The 12,289-nt window shown below is 46.2% G+C and overlaps 1 protein-coding gene across 2 annotated transcripts in view; it reads left to right on the top strand.

Annotated features, from left to right (window-relative positions):
• The window catches only part of LOC119174060 (epoxide hydrolase 1), a 130,209-nt gene that overhangs the window by 24,622 nt on the left and 93,298 nt on the right, over window positions 1-12,289 (top strand). For both annotated transcript variants that reach the window (XM_037424843.2, XM_037424842.2), the window contains exon 3: window positions 2,074-2,372. In XM_037424843.2, the coding sequence (XP_037280740.2) occupies window positions 2,074-2,372 (299 nt within the window). The remainder of the gene's footprint in view (window positions 1-2,073; window positions 2,373-12,289) is intronic.

Here is a 12,289-nt window from a genome sequence, read left to right as displayed (position 1 = left end):
ATGGTTACTGTAGAATTGCTGCTAAGTTTTCCTGGCTCTGCATGAACTTTGCTATTTTGCGCATGCAGCTTCTCCAGTCGCATATATGACAATGCTTCAGGCGTGTTTACGCACCACTCTTGACTTCTGCCTTTTTCTTCTTCCGGCAAAAACTGATCAGCTGTTTCAGCTGAGAAGCCATTAGACGAAGACAGCATATCTCTGAGGCGTCTGAAGCAGTTCTGGCAGACGTGGTCGTTGTTATGTGCATGGCGGGCAGCTTTCGGCAAAAACTTCTGGAGGGCAAACAGGCCGATGTCTTCGAGCTTGCGGAAGTTTCTTTGATGGGGTATTTTCTTTTTATGCAACATCAGGTAATCTGAACAAAAAACTCTATCCCGGCTGAAATGGTCAGCCATCGCCACGCTCCTTCAGGCTCAAATTACTGGTAATGCAACTATGCGTGAAACCAGCAGCACGAAAGTGATCTAACTGTAGTCTGTTCCTATGTCTCTCACCTTTAATGAGAGCAGACGTAAAACAGCGTGCGCAAGTAACCGCAGTGCGAATGCAAAACTGAAGTATAGTACGTTAAAATGAATTTCACAATGTTTTTGTCGATAAAATTACCGGAGGCGTAATCTTTGTCCCTACTTTGAACCATATGATCCAAAGCATTGCCTCCGAGATGCGGCGCACAGCAATTCATTTGTAGAGCAGACGACAGATGACAACTTGCCCTAAAGCGTGTTCTTCAGTCTAATGCGGCAGTCTTCGTGCCCCAAATGATAAAAATTTGTTATGAATCGTTTATGAACTCATTCAACATTCAATCCTCTTACCCAACGTGTTGCAAACACATGGTCGTCAAAGCAGCTCCATCTGTATGTCAGTAATGGAGAGGCACCACATATTAGAAGTCTCAGTGCTCTACGTAAAAGAGTAAATTCAGATACTGTAGAATATCGTGTTCAAAATAGTTACTCCTATCTGCTAAAACAGCCTTTCTTCATTAAATGCGGTCACGTTTACTCGCGTTTGAAGCTCATTGCCGCTTTTCCGTTCCGATTTCTAGATTTCTCCACTTATCAGCGCATTCTCAAAAAGCTCTGATTTGTACCACGAATATTGTCGCTAAACACAAAATAATGCAACATGTTTTTCTATATTACTGTATTAAGGCCTTCGGTTGTCTATTTACAAGATTTTAAGAAAAAACGATGGTGGGGTTTTTTTATCATTCAAATTTCAGTGGAGTACACTTTTGCCAATATGAGAACTTTGAGGCAATATATAAAAATTTACATTTGCCTTACGGGAGCAATAATTTATGTACCTAATGAGCACACTATATCATTAAAACGTGTCAAGTTTGAAAACGCTGCTTGCATTACTTTCAGAGAAAAAAAAAGGGGGGGGGGATACGTAACTTATTTTACACTGTCGCAAAATTAGACATTTCTAAAAGCTATTTTCTTAAGGTCTGCAAACTCGAAACCGTATGAATTCATTCTTCATTAGACATACAATTCATGTAAAAAATATCTTCCTTGAAACAAAAATATTTTTCCTTTTATAGCATCTGCAATTTTCGAAAATGACAGGTGACGAAGTTGGTGCCTCCGTGTTGGTGAAGTTTGATATTTTTTTTCTCGTAAGTTATGGCGTTAATAATAAAACGAAGTTGACTTTCGGGCTACCTGGTGAGAGGTGCACGAAATATAAAATACTAAATGAAATCTAAAATATCAACTTTTGGACCCGTGTCGATCTCTCGTGGAATCACCCCAGGTAATGCGTTGGTGTGCACGTGGAGAATGGAGAGCTCAGGTTAAATGGTGCGTTGATGCAGTCTGTGTCAAGTAGCATTCAGAGTAGCCTTCGGTGTATGCGCTTCTTAACGAAAATTGTCCTTACCGGTGAGCGCGGCTTGAAAATGTCAAGAAAAAAAGAGTCTGGTATCTTGTTCTGAGGCTCATCTCTAGAAATACATATAGTACAAGGGATGCATGAAATTGCACTGCTATTTTTCATCATTTTTCCTCGCTGTATTTCTCCACCGTGTGACGACCAAGCACAATTTGTCTGATTCAGTGCGCGCCGCCCCAGAGGACAACCCGGTGATCTTTAAGTTCTCGGTACACGCCCCTGAAGAAGCACTGCTGGACCTAAAGCGCCGGCTGGCGTCATCGAAGCTTGCCGAGCCCCTTCAGGAGAGCCGCTTCGAGTACGGCTTCAACGCGCATGAACTTCGCCGAGTCGTTGACCACTGGAAGGATCGGTTCGACTGGCGTCAGCAGGAGCGCCTACTCAACGCCTATGAGCACTACCATACCACCATAGAAGGCATTCGCGTGCATTTTATGTACGCCAGGCCAAAGGCTCACGCGAAGGTACGTATAATTCTTTCAATGCGTATTTCTGATAAAGATGTACGGTACCTTAGCAGCCCCCTTTCAAATGAGGGCTTAGCAAACAATGGCGTAGCCAGTATTTTTTTGGTTAGCTATACACTGGAGGTAATAAAATAAAACAAAAAGCTCTATTCAAATCAGTTCTTTTTAGGGGCGAAGCTCCTTAGGGCGTGGGCTGTGCGTCCCCTGTAGCCTGTATGTAGCCACCTCTAGTTTAGTTCTTGCAGTGTTCACTAGATGGCGGTACCGTCCCCTGTGTGTAGCCACCTCTAGTTTAGTTCTTGCAGTGTTCACTAGATGGCGGTACCGTCTTCTGTATGTAGCCACCTCTCGTTTAGTTCTTGTAGTGTTTACTAGATGGTGGTACTTGTAGCTGATGATGAAAAGACGCAAGATGTTATAAACTAGAAAGCGGTACTTGTAGTTGATGAAAGACGCGAGATCTTATAAAATAGGAATGATGTCACAAGTTGATTTGTGTATATACACACACAGCGTTTCTCACGTCTTTACATGATGATCGACTGGGCGAATTACACGGAAGATTCACAGTTTACCGATGAATCCCTCCGGAGCTTCGCCCATTCATCATCATTCACCCCGTGAATATGCCGTAATTTTTTCTCTTTGAATCAAATAGATCAGTGGCTCAATTCAGTAAAATAGAGGGGAAAATTTTATTGCGCCCCTCGGAACGCGCTTTAGCACGTTGTGGGCCGCTCCCACGTCGGAACAGGAAGACCAAGTCTCTCTGCGGCGTCGCGGACCCGTCAGACTGCCCATAACTGTTGTTTGAGTTCGGAGCTGGTAATGGCAGCCTCGCATTTGCGCGACGTGATGACTTCGCCACAGCATAACGTGGGGCACCGCCAGAGCACGTGTTTCAAGTTAGCTATAGCTGCTCTCAAGAAACATGTATTGGTTGAATTTCAGGATGTATCTTGCGCAATAACGCTCGGTTAGGGTACGCCCCGATCTGAAAAAGTCTGAATGTCAGAGTCTGAGGCCTGCTAAATTTTCTGTGTGCTGGAAGGTATTGTCTCCACGCCAGGTGAAAGTGTTTTGCCCGTTCAATATACAAAGTGGGAGGATCCTGAATCTCTAAAACTTCAGCTATGGGCTCACCAGAAGCTACGTGGTGTACTAGTCCTCACACAGGTATGTGGGCTGGTTGATTGAGTATGGACGGGGTTCTCTCAATCCGTCCCATGTGAGCTGGGAACCAAACGAGTGTTTGTGGATTAATATCACTGTCCCGAAGGAACCGCAAAGCTGGTTATGATATGCTGCTCTTGGCTAATGCACTGACTGCCAAACTTGAGTCGCTGTTAACTGTGGACCTCCTGTTGTCCAGCGAGGCTAACGCAATCGCCACTTGCTACGCTACATCAGCCACCGTCGTCCTGATTGTTGCCCAGTTTGTGATTCTGGCCTTGTGACCCATGGATACGTACTGCCACATACGACTTCCCCTCGGGATACTATAGTCCGCATCGACGAAGCAATAGTTCCAGGCGTGTTCTTGAGCGCTTTCTAGAAGATCCTTTGCCCTAACCCATCTCTTACACTTGTTATGCTCGGGGCGTACGTTTTGTGGGATGTGGACAATGGTCGTTTGTTGTCGCTGTTGTCTAGAAACGCTGTAGGAGTGGACTAACTTTTCGTCGGTGAAATACTCAACTTGGCAACCCTTATCACTCTGATGGTACCGTGAGTTTTTCTAGCGAGTTTTGTTACCATCGGTCTATTGGAGCCGTTTGATTCAATGGTCATAACCAGAACCCGTAGGGAGTCGACCTTTGGTACGAGGCAGCCCTACCTATCCCAAGAGTAATGCTGACGTCCTTTATTGGATTCCTATCTCTAGGTTTGGGGCCTTTGCGCTTGAGCCTGCACAGAATCAGTTCCGAATTCCGCGACGTTCCGGAGCGGAGACCAGCCGGTCTTAGGTGAATCTCTGTGACCGCCACAGCTTCTTGTAGCACATACTCTGTTCGCCTTTCACTGCCTCCAGTACCCTGCAGGGGCGCCTGCGCAAGCAGGCGTTCGGTGTGTAGCGACACCACGGACCCGTGCTAACGGGGGGGGGGGGGGGGGTTCGACTCTCTTCCACGCCTAGCCGTGCGTGGCTTTGCCGTGTCCGGAAAAAAATGAGATCCTAAGGGTTGAGCTGACACCGGGTAATTGGACCTTTAAGGCCCCCCCGGCAGAGGCAACACAACCCTTTGGCCCCGCTTCACGTAGACAACACCCCTGGGCTGACCCACCCAGGAGAAATCGGCAGTCGACTTTTCTTATCACTATCTACCAACATCTTCGTCGTTATCTCTCACTTTTTATCTGTTCTGTCGTCTTCTATTTTTTGTTTACTTCCAAACTTTCTGGCGGCGAGGGTTAACTCTATGTAGTTACCCAACCTTGGGTAGTTATATTCGGTTATAGCGGCGATGCCTGGCTGGCGTCTCCAAGTTTTCACTAATCAACCTTGTAGCGTCCCCTTGTTGGGCTCTGTGGTGGATGGCCACCATCGCCGCCGAACTTTATACTATTTTTATGGCAAAAGCTTTTCCCTCCCTTCCTGATCGCTCCCTAAAAATATGGCGCACCGAAGACACTTTCCTGCCTGACACACCAAAGCCGACATTCCCAAAGTGCCATGTTATCAGCAGTCAAAGCGAAAAGAAGACAGTCTGAGCCATTTCACATTTCCTCGTTTCCAAAACTCTCACAGAAGCAATAGGCCCAGGTTATAAAGTGACAAAGATGGGAAGTGGCGATCTTCTTCTGGAGGTTCGTGACAAAGCTCAGTATGAAAAGCTGTCTAAGCTTGTAGAGTTTGGGGAAACACCCGTTTCGGTGGTCCCGCACAGGTACATGAACACTGTCCGTGGTGTAACGTCCGAAGATGATCTTACTGAGCTTTGTGAAAGTGAGCTGCTCGAAGGTTGGCAGGACCAGAACGTGGTCAAAGTCCAACGAATAACAATAAGGTGCAACAACAAATTGACCCCTACAAAATAAGTAATAATTACCTTTGGAACAAGTGACCTACCAGAATCAATTGAAACCCGCTATTGTAAGCTCCCTGTAAGACCATACATTCCCAACCCTCGTCGATGTTTCAAGTGTCAACGTTACGGTCATGGATCGCAGAGTTGCAGAGGGCGTGCCACTTGCGCAAAGTGCGCATCCATTCAACACATATCTGACAACTGCACCTCAGAAACAACTCATTGTTAGAACTGTGAAGAAGATCACGCTGCCTACTCACGATCATGCCCCGCATGAAAAAAAGAGAAACAAATAGTAGAACTTAAGGTCACATTCAATCTCTCATTCCAAGAAGCATGACAACGTTTCGGACTACACAACTCATCGTATCCCTCCTTCGCAGAGGTGACGCGCCGGGGCGCTGCGCCACATGTCTCGGCACCCGCGAATGTCACACAGTGTGCGGCTGCGGTCGTGCCGCCAGCGCCCCCGGCTTGAGCAGCCTATACTGCAGCGCCACCTGACAAACAGGGCCAGCAGACCCCCGTGTCTGCTGAAACTCGGACCACTGCAAGCGCAGTTACGTCCGAAAGTTTGGTGAATTTGACTGCCGAGCAGGCACCATTCATCACCTCAGAATAGGTGATGGATACAAGTCCCACTCCTCCGGCTTCTCAGACCCCGGAGGATGGGCGCAACTCCTTGGAGCGCGCCAAAAAAGAAAAACCTCGAATCACGGGGCCCCCAAAATGCCCTGTAACCTAACGCAACACTTTAGTACAAACAGCACCACACAACATTAAAATGACACAAATACTGCAGTGGAACGTCAGAGGACTGCTGAGAAACCTCGACGATATCCAGGAACTTTTACACAGACATACACCTAAGGTGCTGTGCGTTTAAGAGACACACCTGAAACCTGAACACACCAACTTTTTACGTCATTACGTTATTTTCCCGAAGGACAGGAATGATTCCATTGTGCCATCCGGTGATGTTGTCATTATAGTCAATCAAGGAATTGCATGCACACACCTACCACTACAAACATCCCTTGAGGCAGTGGCTGTTCAAGCAGTTCTCTTGAATAAGTTCGTCACCTTCTGCTCTCTCTACATACCTCCACAACACCGTCTTGAAAAGCATGAATTAAATTCCCTCATAGATGAACTTTCAGAACCCTACCTTGTCCTAGGGGATTTTAATGCACATGGTAGCCTCTGGGGTGACTCGTGCTCCGATACGCGAGGTCGCCTGATTGAACAGTTCCTTTTTTCTTCCGGTCCGTTCCTCCTGAAACAGAAAGAGGCAACATATTACAACATCGCTAACAATACGTACTCAGCAATAGACCTCAGCATAACATTCCCATCACTCCTTCCTCTACTTAAATGGGAAGTCATTAATGATCCTTATGAAAGTGACCATTTTCCTATCGTTATCAGCACATCAGTTACAAATACATTTCTTGCACTGGTTCCCAAATGGCTCACCCACGAATCCGATTGGGAAAAGTTTCAAAAAATGACTGTATTAACTTGGACGGACATGGCAGCGTTAAGCATAAAGGATGCTGTGTGCTACTTTACGGCTTTCTTGGTTGATGCAGCAACGAAATGTAGTCCCCAAACATGTGGACCATCAGGGAAACGGCAACTCCCATGGTGGAATAATGAGTGCCATGATGCGTGAAGAAAACAAAATAAAGCATGGAAGTTGCTTAGAGACTCGCCGACTGCCGAGAATCTTGTAAACTTTAAGAACGTCAAGTCACAAGGAAGGAGGACGCGCCGACAGGTGAGAAGAGAAAGTTGGCAAAAAGTTTTATCAGGCATTAATTCATACACAGATGAGGCGAGAGTCTGGAGCACGGTTGGTAAGGTGGCAGGACGAAAAGCACATTCACTTCCTCTAGTGAACACACAAGGGGAAATGTAACTCACAAGAGTGGAAACTTGGGCTAGTTGGTGCGTAGTCATATTTGCAAGATGTTTCAGCGCGCGAACAAAGGAAAAAGGACAGGGTAGACAGAAAGAGCGCTGACTTCCAACTAATTTTATTTCACAGAGTGGCAAGAATATATACTGCTAAAAAGGATGATAACAGAGCATGAAGGTAAAATGCACGCCTAATCTGCACATCAGTAACAAAACACGTGTGACAGGTCCTCTATTGCCTCAAAGCCCAGCTAGGTAATCACGTTCAGCCTGTGATAAAGCAATCGATGATGTGCTTACACATTTATCTCCTAGCAAGTGTATTTTTTCGGCTTCAATAATATCTCGGGTAAGCTGGTCCCTGTGTCTTGCCAATATTGAGCAATGATCAAAGAGAGGGGTGCACCCACAATCTCGGCAATGAATGCCAAGATGCCCTTGTACCACATTGTGCACATTGTTTCGGTGTTCTCGGAGGTGGTCATTTATGCACCTGCCGGTTTGCCCGACATAGATGCACCCACACGTCAGTGGAATCAAGTAAACGGCTCCCACTGCGCATGGGACGTAGCGTGTCCTGTGCGCGACAGAGAACGAGGCAGAACTTGCACGAGGTGCATTGACCCGTTTGCAAAGCCTCTGCAATTTTTCCGGGGCAGAAAAAACCATAAAAACGTTGGCGTCTTGAGCAATCTTTTTTAGCCTGTGTGATACGTCGTGCACGTAAGGCAGTACGACAGGCCGGCTCTTTCTGACACTGTTTCGCTTATCCGGTTTGTCGCCTCGCTTCAAGACAGTGACCAGCTTTTCCGCCACCGAAACGAGAACATGCGTGGGGTAACCAGCTTTGATAAGCCGCTCTACTTGTAGAGCAAAGCTGTGGTGTACCATGTGGGGGCATGACTTCTTTAAGGCATTGGCAAGGCAGAGGTTAGGCAGAAGTGCTAGAGACTTTTGCCAGGTCCCCCTTTCTGTTACAATGACCCGCAATGGGCAGTCAATTTTGTGAGTTTTCGCAGAAAAGAACAGGTCAAGGCTAAGCTTTTTGCAACTATCTATCGCCTTCGAAAGCTTTTGAAACTCCAGGGCCCCGGTAAGAGTTTTTGCACGCCTCTTAAGCTTATCCAGACCAATCTCATCATTCTCGTTAAAAAGAGACTGCATTGCCTGCATAGCTTTCACCTTAAACATCGAACGAGGAAGAACCGCAAAACCACCTTCCTTGTCAGCCGGCAGAAGTGACAAGGAATGTGCCTTTAGGTACGCGACAGTGCTTCCTGTATTGACAACTGCAGGCAATGCAGTGTCTTTTTAACGAGAATGATGAGATTGGTCTGGATAAGCTTGAGAGGCGTGCAAAAACTCTTACCGGGGCCCTTGGGTTTCAAAAGCTTTCGAAGGCGATAGATAGTTCCAAAAAGCTTAGCCTTGACCTGTTCTTTTCTGCGAAAACTCACAAAATTGACTGCCCATTGCGGGTCATTGTAACAGAAAGGGGGACCTGGCAAAAGTCTTCTGTAGCACTTTTCTTGCAGGAAAAGCTAAAACATATAACAATAGACGATCCTTTTTTGGTCAAGAACTCTGACGCTGTTATTGACATTATTGGACGAACTAACACAGGACTCCAGGCAATGTCTGTGGATATTAAGGACTTGTATTACTCTTTGCCGCATGACCAACTACTTAAATGTGTAGAGGAATCCATAGACAGGTTAGGATCATCAGCGTTTCAAACGCGTACTGGAATTCCCAACAGCAGCTTATTAGAATTACTCAGTTTTTATTTGAAGGCCACTTTTGTATCATGGGAGGACAAAAACTACTTACAAAAAAGCGGCATATGTATTGGTTCATGCTTGGCACCCATTCTTAGTGACATATTTCTAGCACATCATGATCGTGTCTTGTCAAACAAGCTTGACAACTCTGTAGTTTTTAAAGTTTGCCGTTTTGTTGATGATTACTTAGTGTTGTTGAAATGCGATAGTCAAAATTTTCAGACCGTTTCCTCTGACGTGTTGACTGTTTTCCGAGTGTGCCTGAAACCACTAGTTCTAACCCATGAATAACCCACTGATAACAACCTGAAGTTTCTAGATTTGAAGCTTTTGTTAGACTTCCGACATGTTTGCTGGATGTATGAACCAAGAAGCGGCAAGCCTCTTCTGCCTTTCAGCTCAGCCCACTCAAAATTGGTCAAGCGGGGCATCGCTAACCTCTGCCTTGCCAATGCCTTAAACAAGTCATGCCCCCACATGGTACACCACAGCTTTGCTCTACAAGTAGAGCGGCTTATCAAAGCTGGTTACCCCGCGCATGTTCTCGTTTCGGTGGCGGAAAAGCTGGTCACTGTCTTGAAGCGAGGCGACAAACCGGATAAGCGAAACAGTGTCAGAAAGAGCCGGCCTGTCGTACTGCCTTACGTGCACGACGTATAACACAGGCTAAAAAAGATTGCTCGAGACGCCAACGTTTTCGTGGTTTTTTTCTGCCCCGGAAAAATTGCAGAGGCTTTGCAAACGGGTCAATGCACCTCGTGCAAGTTCTGCCTCGTGCTCTGTCGCGCACAGGGCACGCTACGTCCCATGCGCAGTGGGAGTCGTTTACTTGATTCCACTGACGTGTGGGTGCATCTATGTCGGGCAAACCGGCAGGTGCATAAATGACCGCCTCCGAGAACACCGAAACAATGTGCACAATGTGGTACAAGGGCATCTTGGCATTCATTGCCGAGATTGTGGGTGCACCCCACTCTTTGATCAATGCTCAATATTGGAAAGGCACAGGGACCAGCTTATGCGAAAAATTATCGAAGCCGAAAAAATACACTTGCTAGGAGATAAATGTGTAGGCACATCAACGATTGCTTTATCACAGACTGAACGTGATTACCTAGCTGGGCTTTGAGGCAATAGAGGACCTGTCACACGTGTTTTGTTACTGATGTGCAGATTAGGTGTGCATTTTACCTTCATGCTCTGTTATCATCCTTTTTAGCAGTATATATTCTTGCCACTCTGTGAAATAAAGTTAGTTGGAAGTCAGCGCTCTTTCTGTCTACCCTGTCCTTTTTCCTTTGTTCGCGCGCTGAAACATCTTGCAAATATGACAAGGGGAAAGTTTGGAAGACCAGGCTAACACTCTCGTAGCGCACTTCGAACAGGTCTCCAGCTCATCAGACTATAGGGAAGCGTTCCGACTATACAAAACCAAAATAGAAAAACAGATTAGAGCGCAGGCCCACAACACATGAGGCATACAATGAACCTTTCTGTTTGGCTGAACTACAAGCCTCACTTACCTGCTACAATAAATCTACCCTAGGCCCCGACCGTGTGGCATATGAAATGTTAAAACACCTGCCCACTGAAACCCAGAAAGCTCTCCTCGCTCTGTATAATGCGATATGGTCTTCCGGCGAGCTACCCTCAGCCTGGAAGGAAGCTATCGTTATCCCAATTCTAAAACAAGGCAAGGACCCGGCCTCAGTTTCCAGCTACAGGCCAATAGCGTTAACCAGCTGTCTTTGCAAGGTCTTTGAGAAAACGATTAACAGGCGCCTGATGCACTTCCTTGAAATTAATGGCCTACTTGACCCATACAGTGAGGGTTTCGAGAGGCTCGGTCCACCACTGACCATCTTGTCCATATCGAGGCACAAATTCGTGACGCTTTTGCTCATAAGCAATTTGTTCTTTCTGTGTTCTTCGATATGAAAAAGGCATATGACACTACATGGCGCTTTGGTATATTGCGAGATCTGTCACATTTAGGTGTGCGGGGTAGAATGCTGACAATAATCGAAAGCTACCTGTCCAGCCGTACATTCTGTGTCCAAGTAGGCACTGTCTTATCTCGAGTATTTGTCCACGAAACAGGAGTGCCACGAGGAGCTGCATACTTATCATTGCTAAAATGAATTCATTGCACCTGTCTCTCCCATGTAATATTCTTTTCTGCATGTATGCTGATGACGTACAGATTGGTTACAGATCATACAACATATCAATGTGCCAACGTCAAGTTCAACTAGGGTTGAACAAGGTATCTCAATGGGCAAATGAGAATGGTTTTATACTCAACGCGCAAAAGAGCACTTGTGTCTTGTTCAGCCGAAAGAGGGGCCTCAATCCTGACCCCGACATTGACCCGCATGGTCAACCTCTGCCAGTGAAGACCGAGCACAAGTTTCTTGGACTAACATTAGACACAAAACTAACATTAACCCCACACATCAAGTATTTAACGGACAGGTGCCTTAAAACAATGAATATTTTGAAAGTGTTGCCACGCACTACGGGGGGCAGGGACAAGAAGTGCCTGATGAATTTATATAAAAGCCTCGTACGCACACGCCTAGATTATGGTGCTCTAATCTATCAGTCGGCAACACCATCGTCCTTGAAGATTCTTCACCCTGTCCACCATCTAGGATTTTGCCTCTCTACGGGTGCTTTTTGTACTAGCCCTGTAGAGAGCCTGTACGTGGATTCGAATGAATGGTCGCTCCACCTACAAAGATGTTACCTGTCCTTTTTGTACTTTCTGAAGGCGAAGGTAGACAAGAAACACCCCTCTCATTTCACAAGTAATAATTTGTCTTGCTCTGGCTTGTTCGAGAACCGTCCTTCGTTGCGGCAGCCCTACTCGCTCTGTGTAAGGGGCCTGGACGAAGAAACACGTGTGCATTTTCTAGAACACAGTTTGATGGCTCCTGCAGCATATATCTGCCACTGTGGCAGTGTCAGCTTATAGATTGTGTTGTCTCTTTTGTTAAAATCACAAAGCATGCACCACTTGCACACATACATATATACTTCCGAGAACTACAACATAAATACACATGTCCTGAGTTATTTACCGACGCTTCATAGTCAAACACTTCGGTGTCATATGCAGCGGTAGGCCAATCCTTTTCCGAGGCCGGCGTTTTTCATCCTGATGCAAGCATTTTCACAGGAG

This window comes from Rhipicephalus microplus, chromosome 5, assembly GCF_043290135.1.
Source record: "Rhipicephalus microplus isolate Deutch F79 chromosome 5, USDA_Rmic, whole genome shotgun sequence".
Classification (NCBI taxonomy): Eukaryota; Metazoa; Arthropoda; class Arachnida; order Ixodida; family Ixodidae; genus Rhipicephalus; species Rhipicephalus microplus.
Note: the sequence above shows the minus strand (reverse complement) of the source record. Positions and strands in the feature narration are given on the sequence as shown.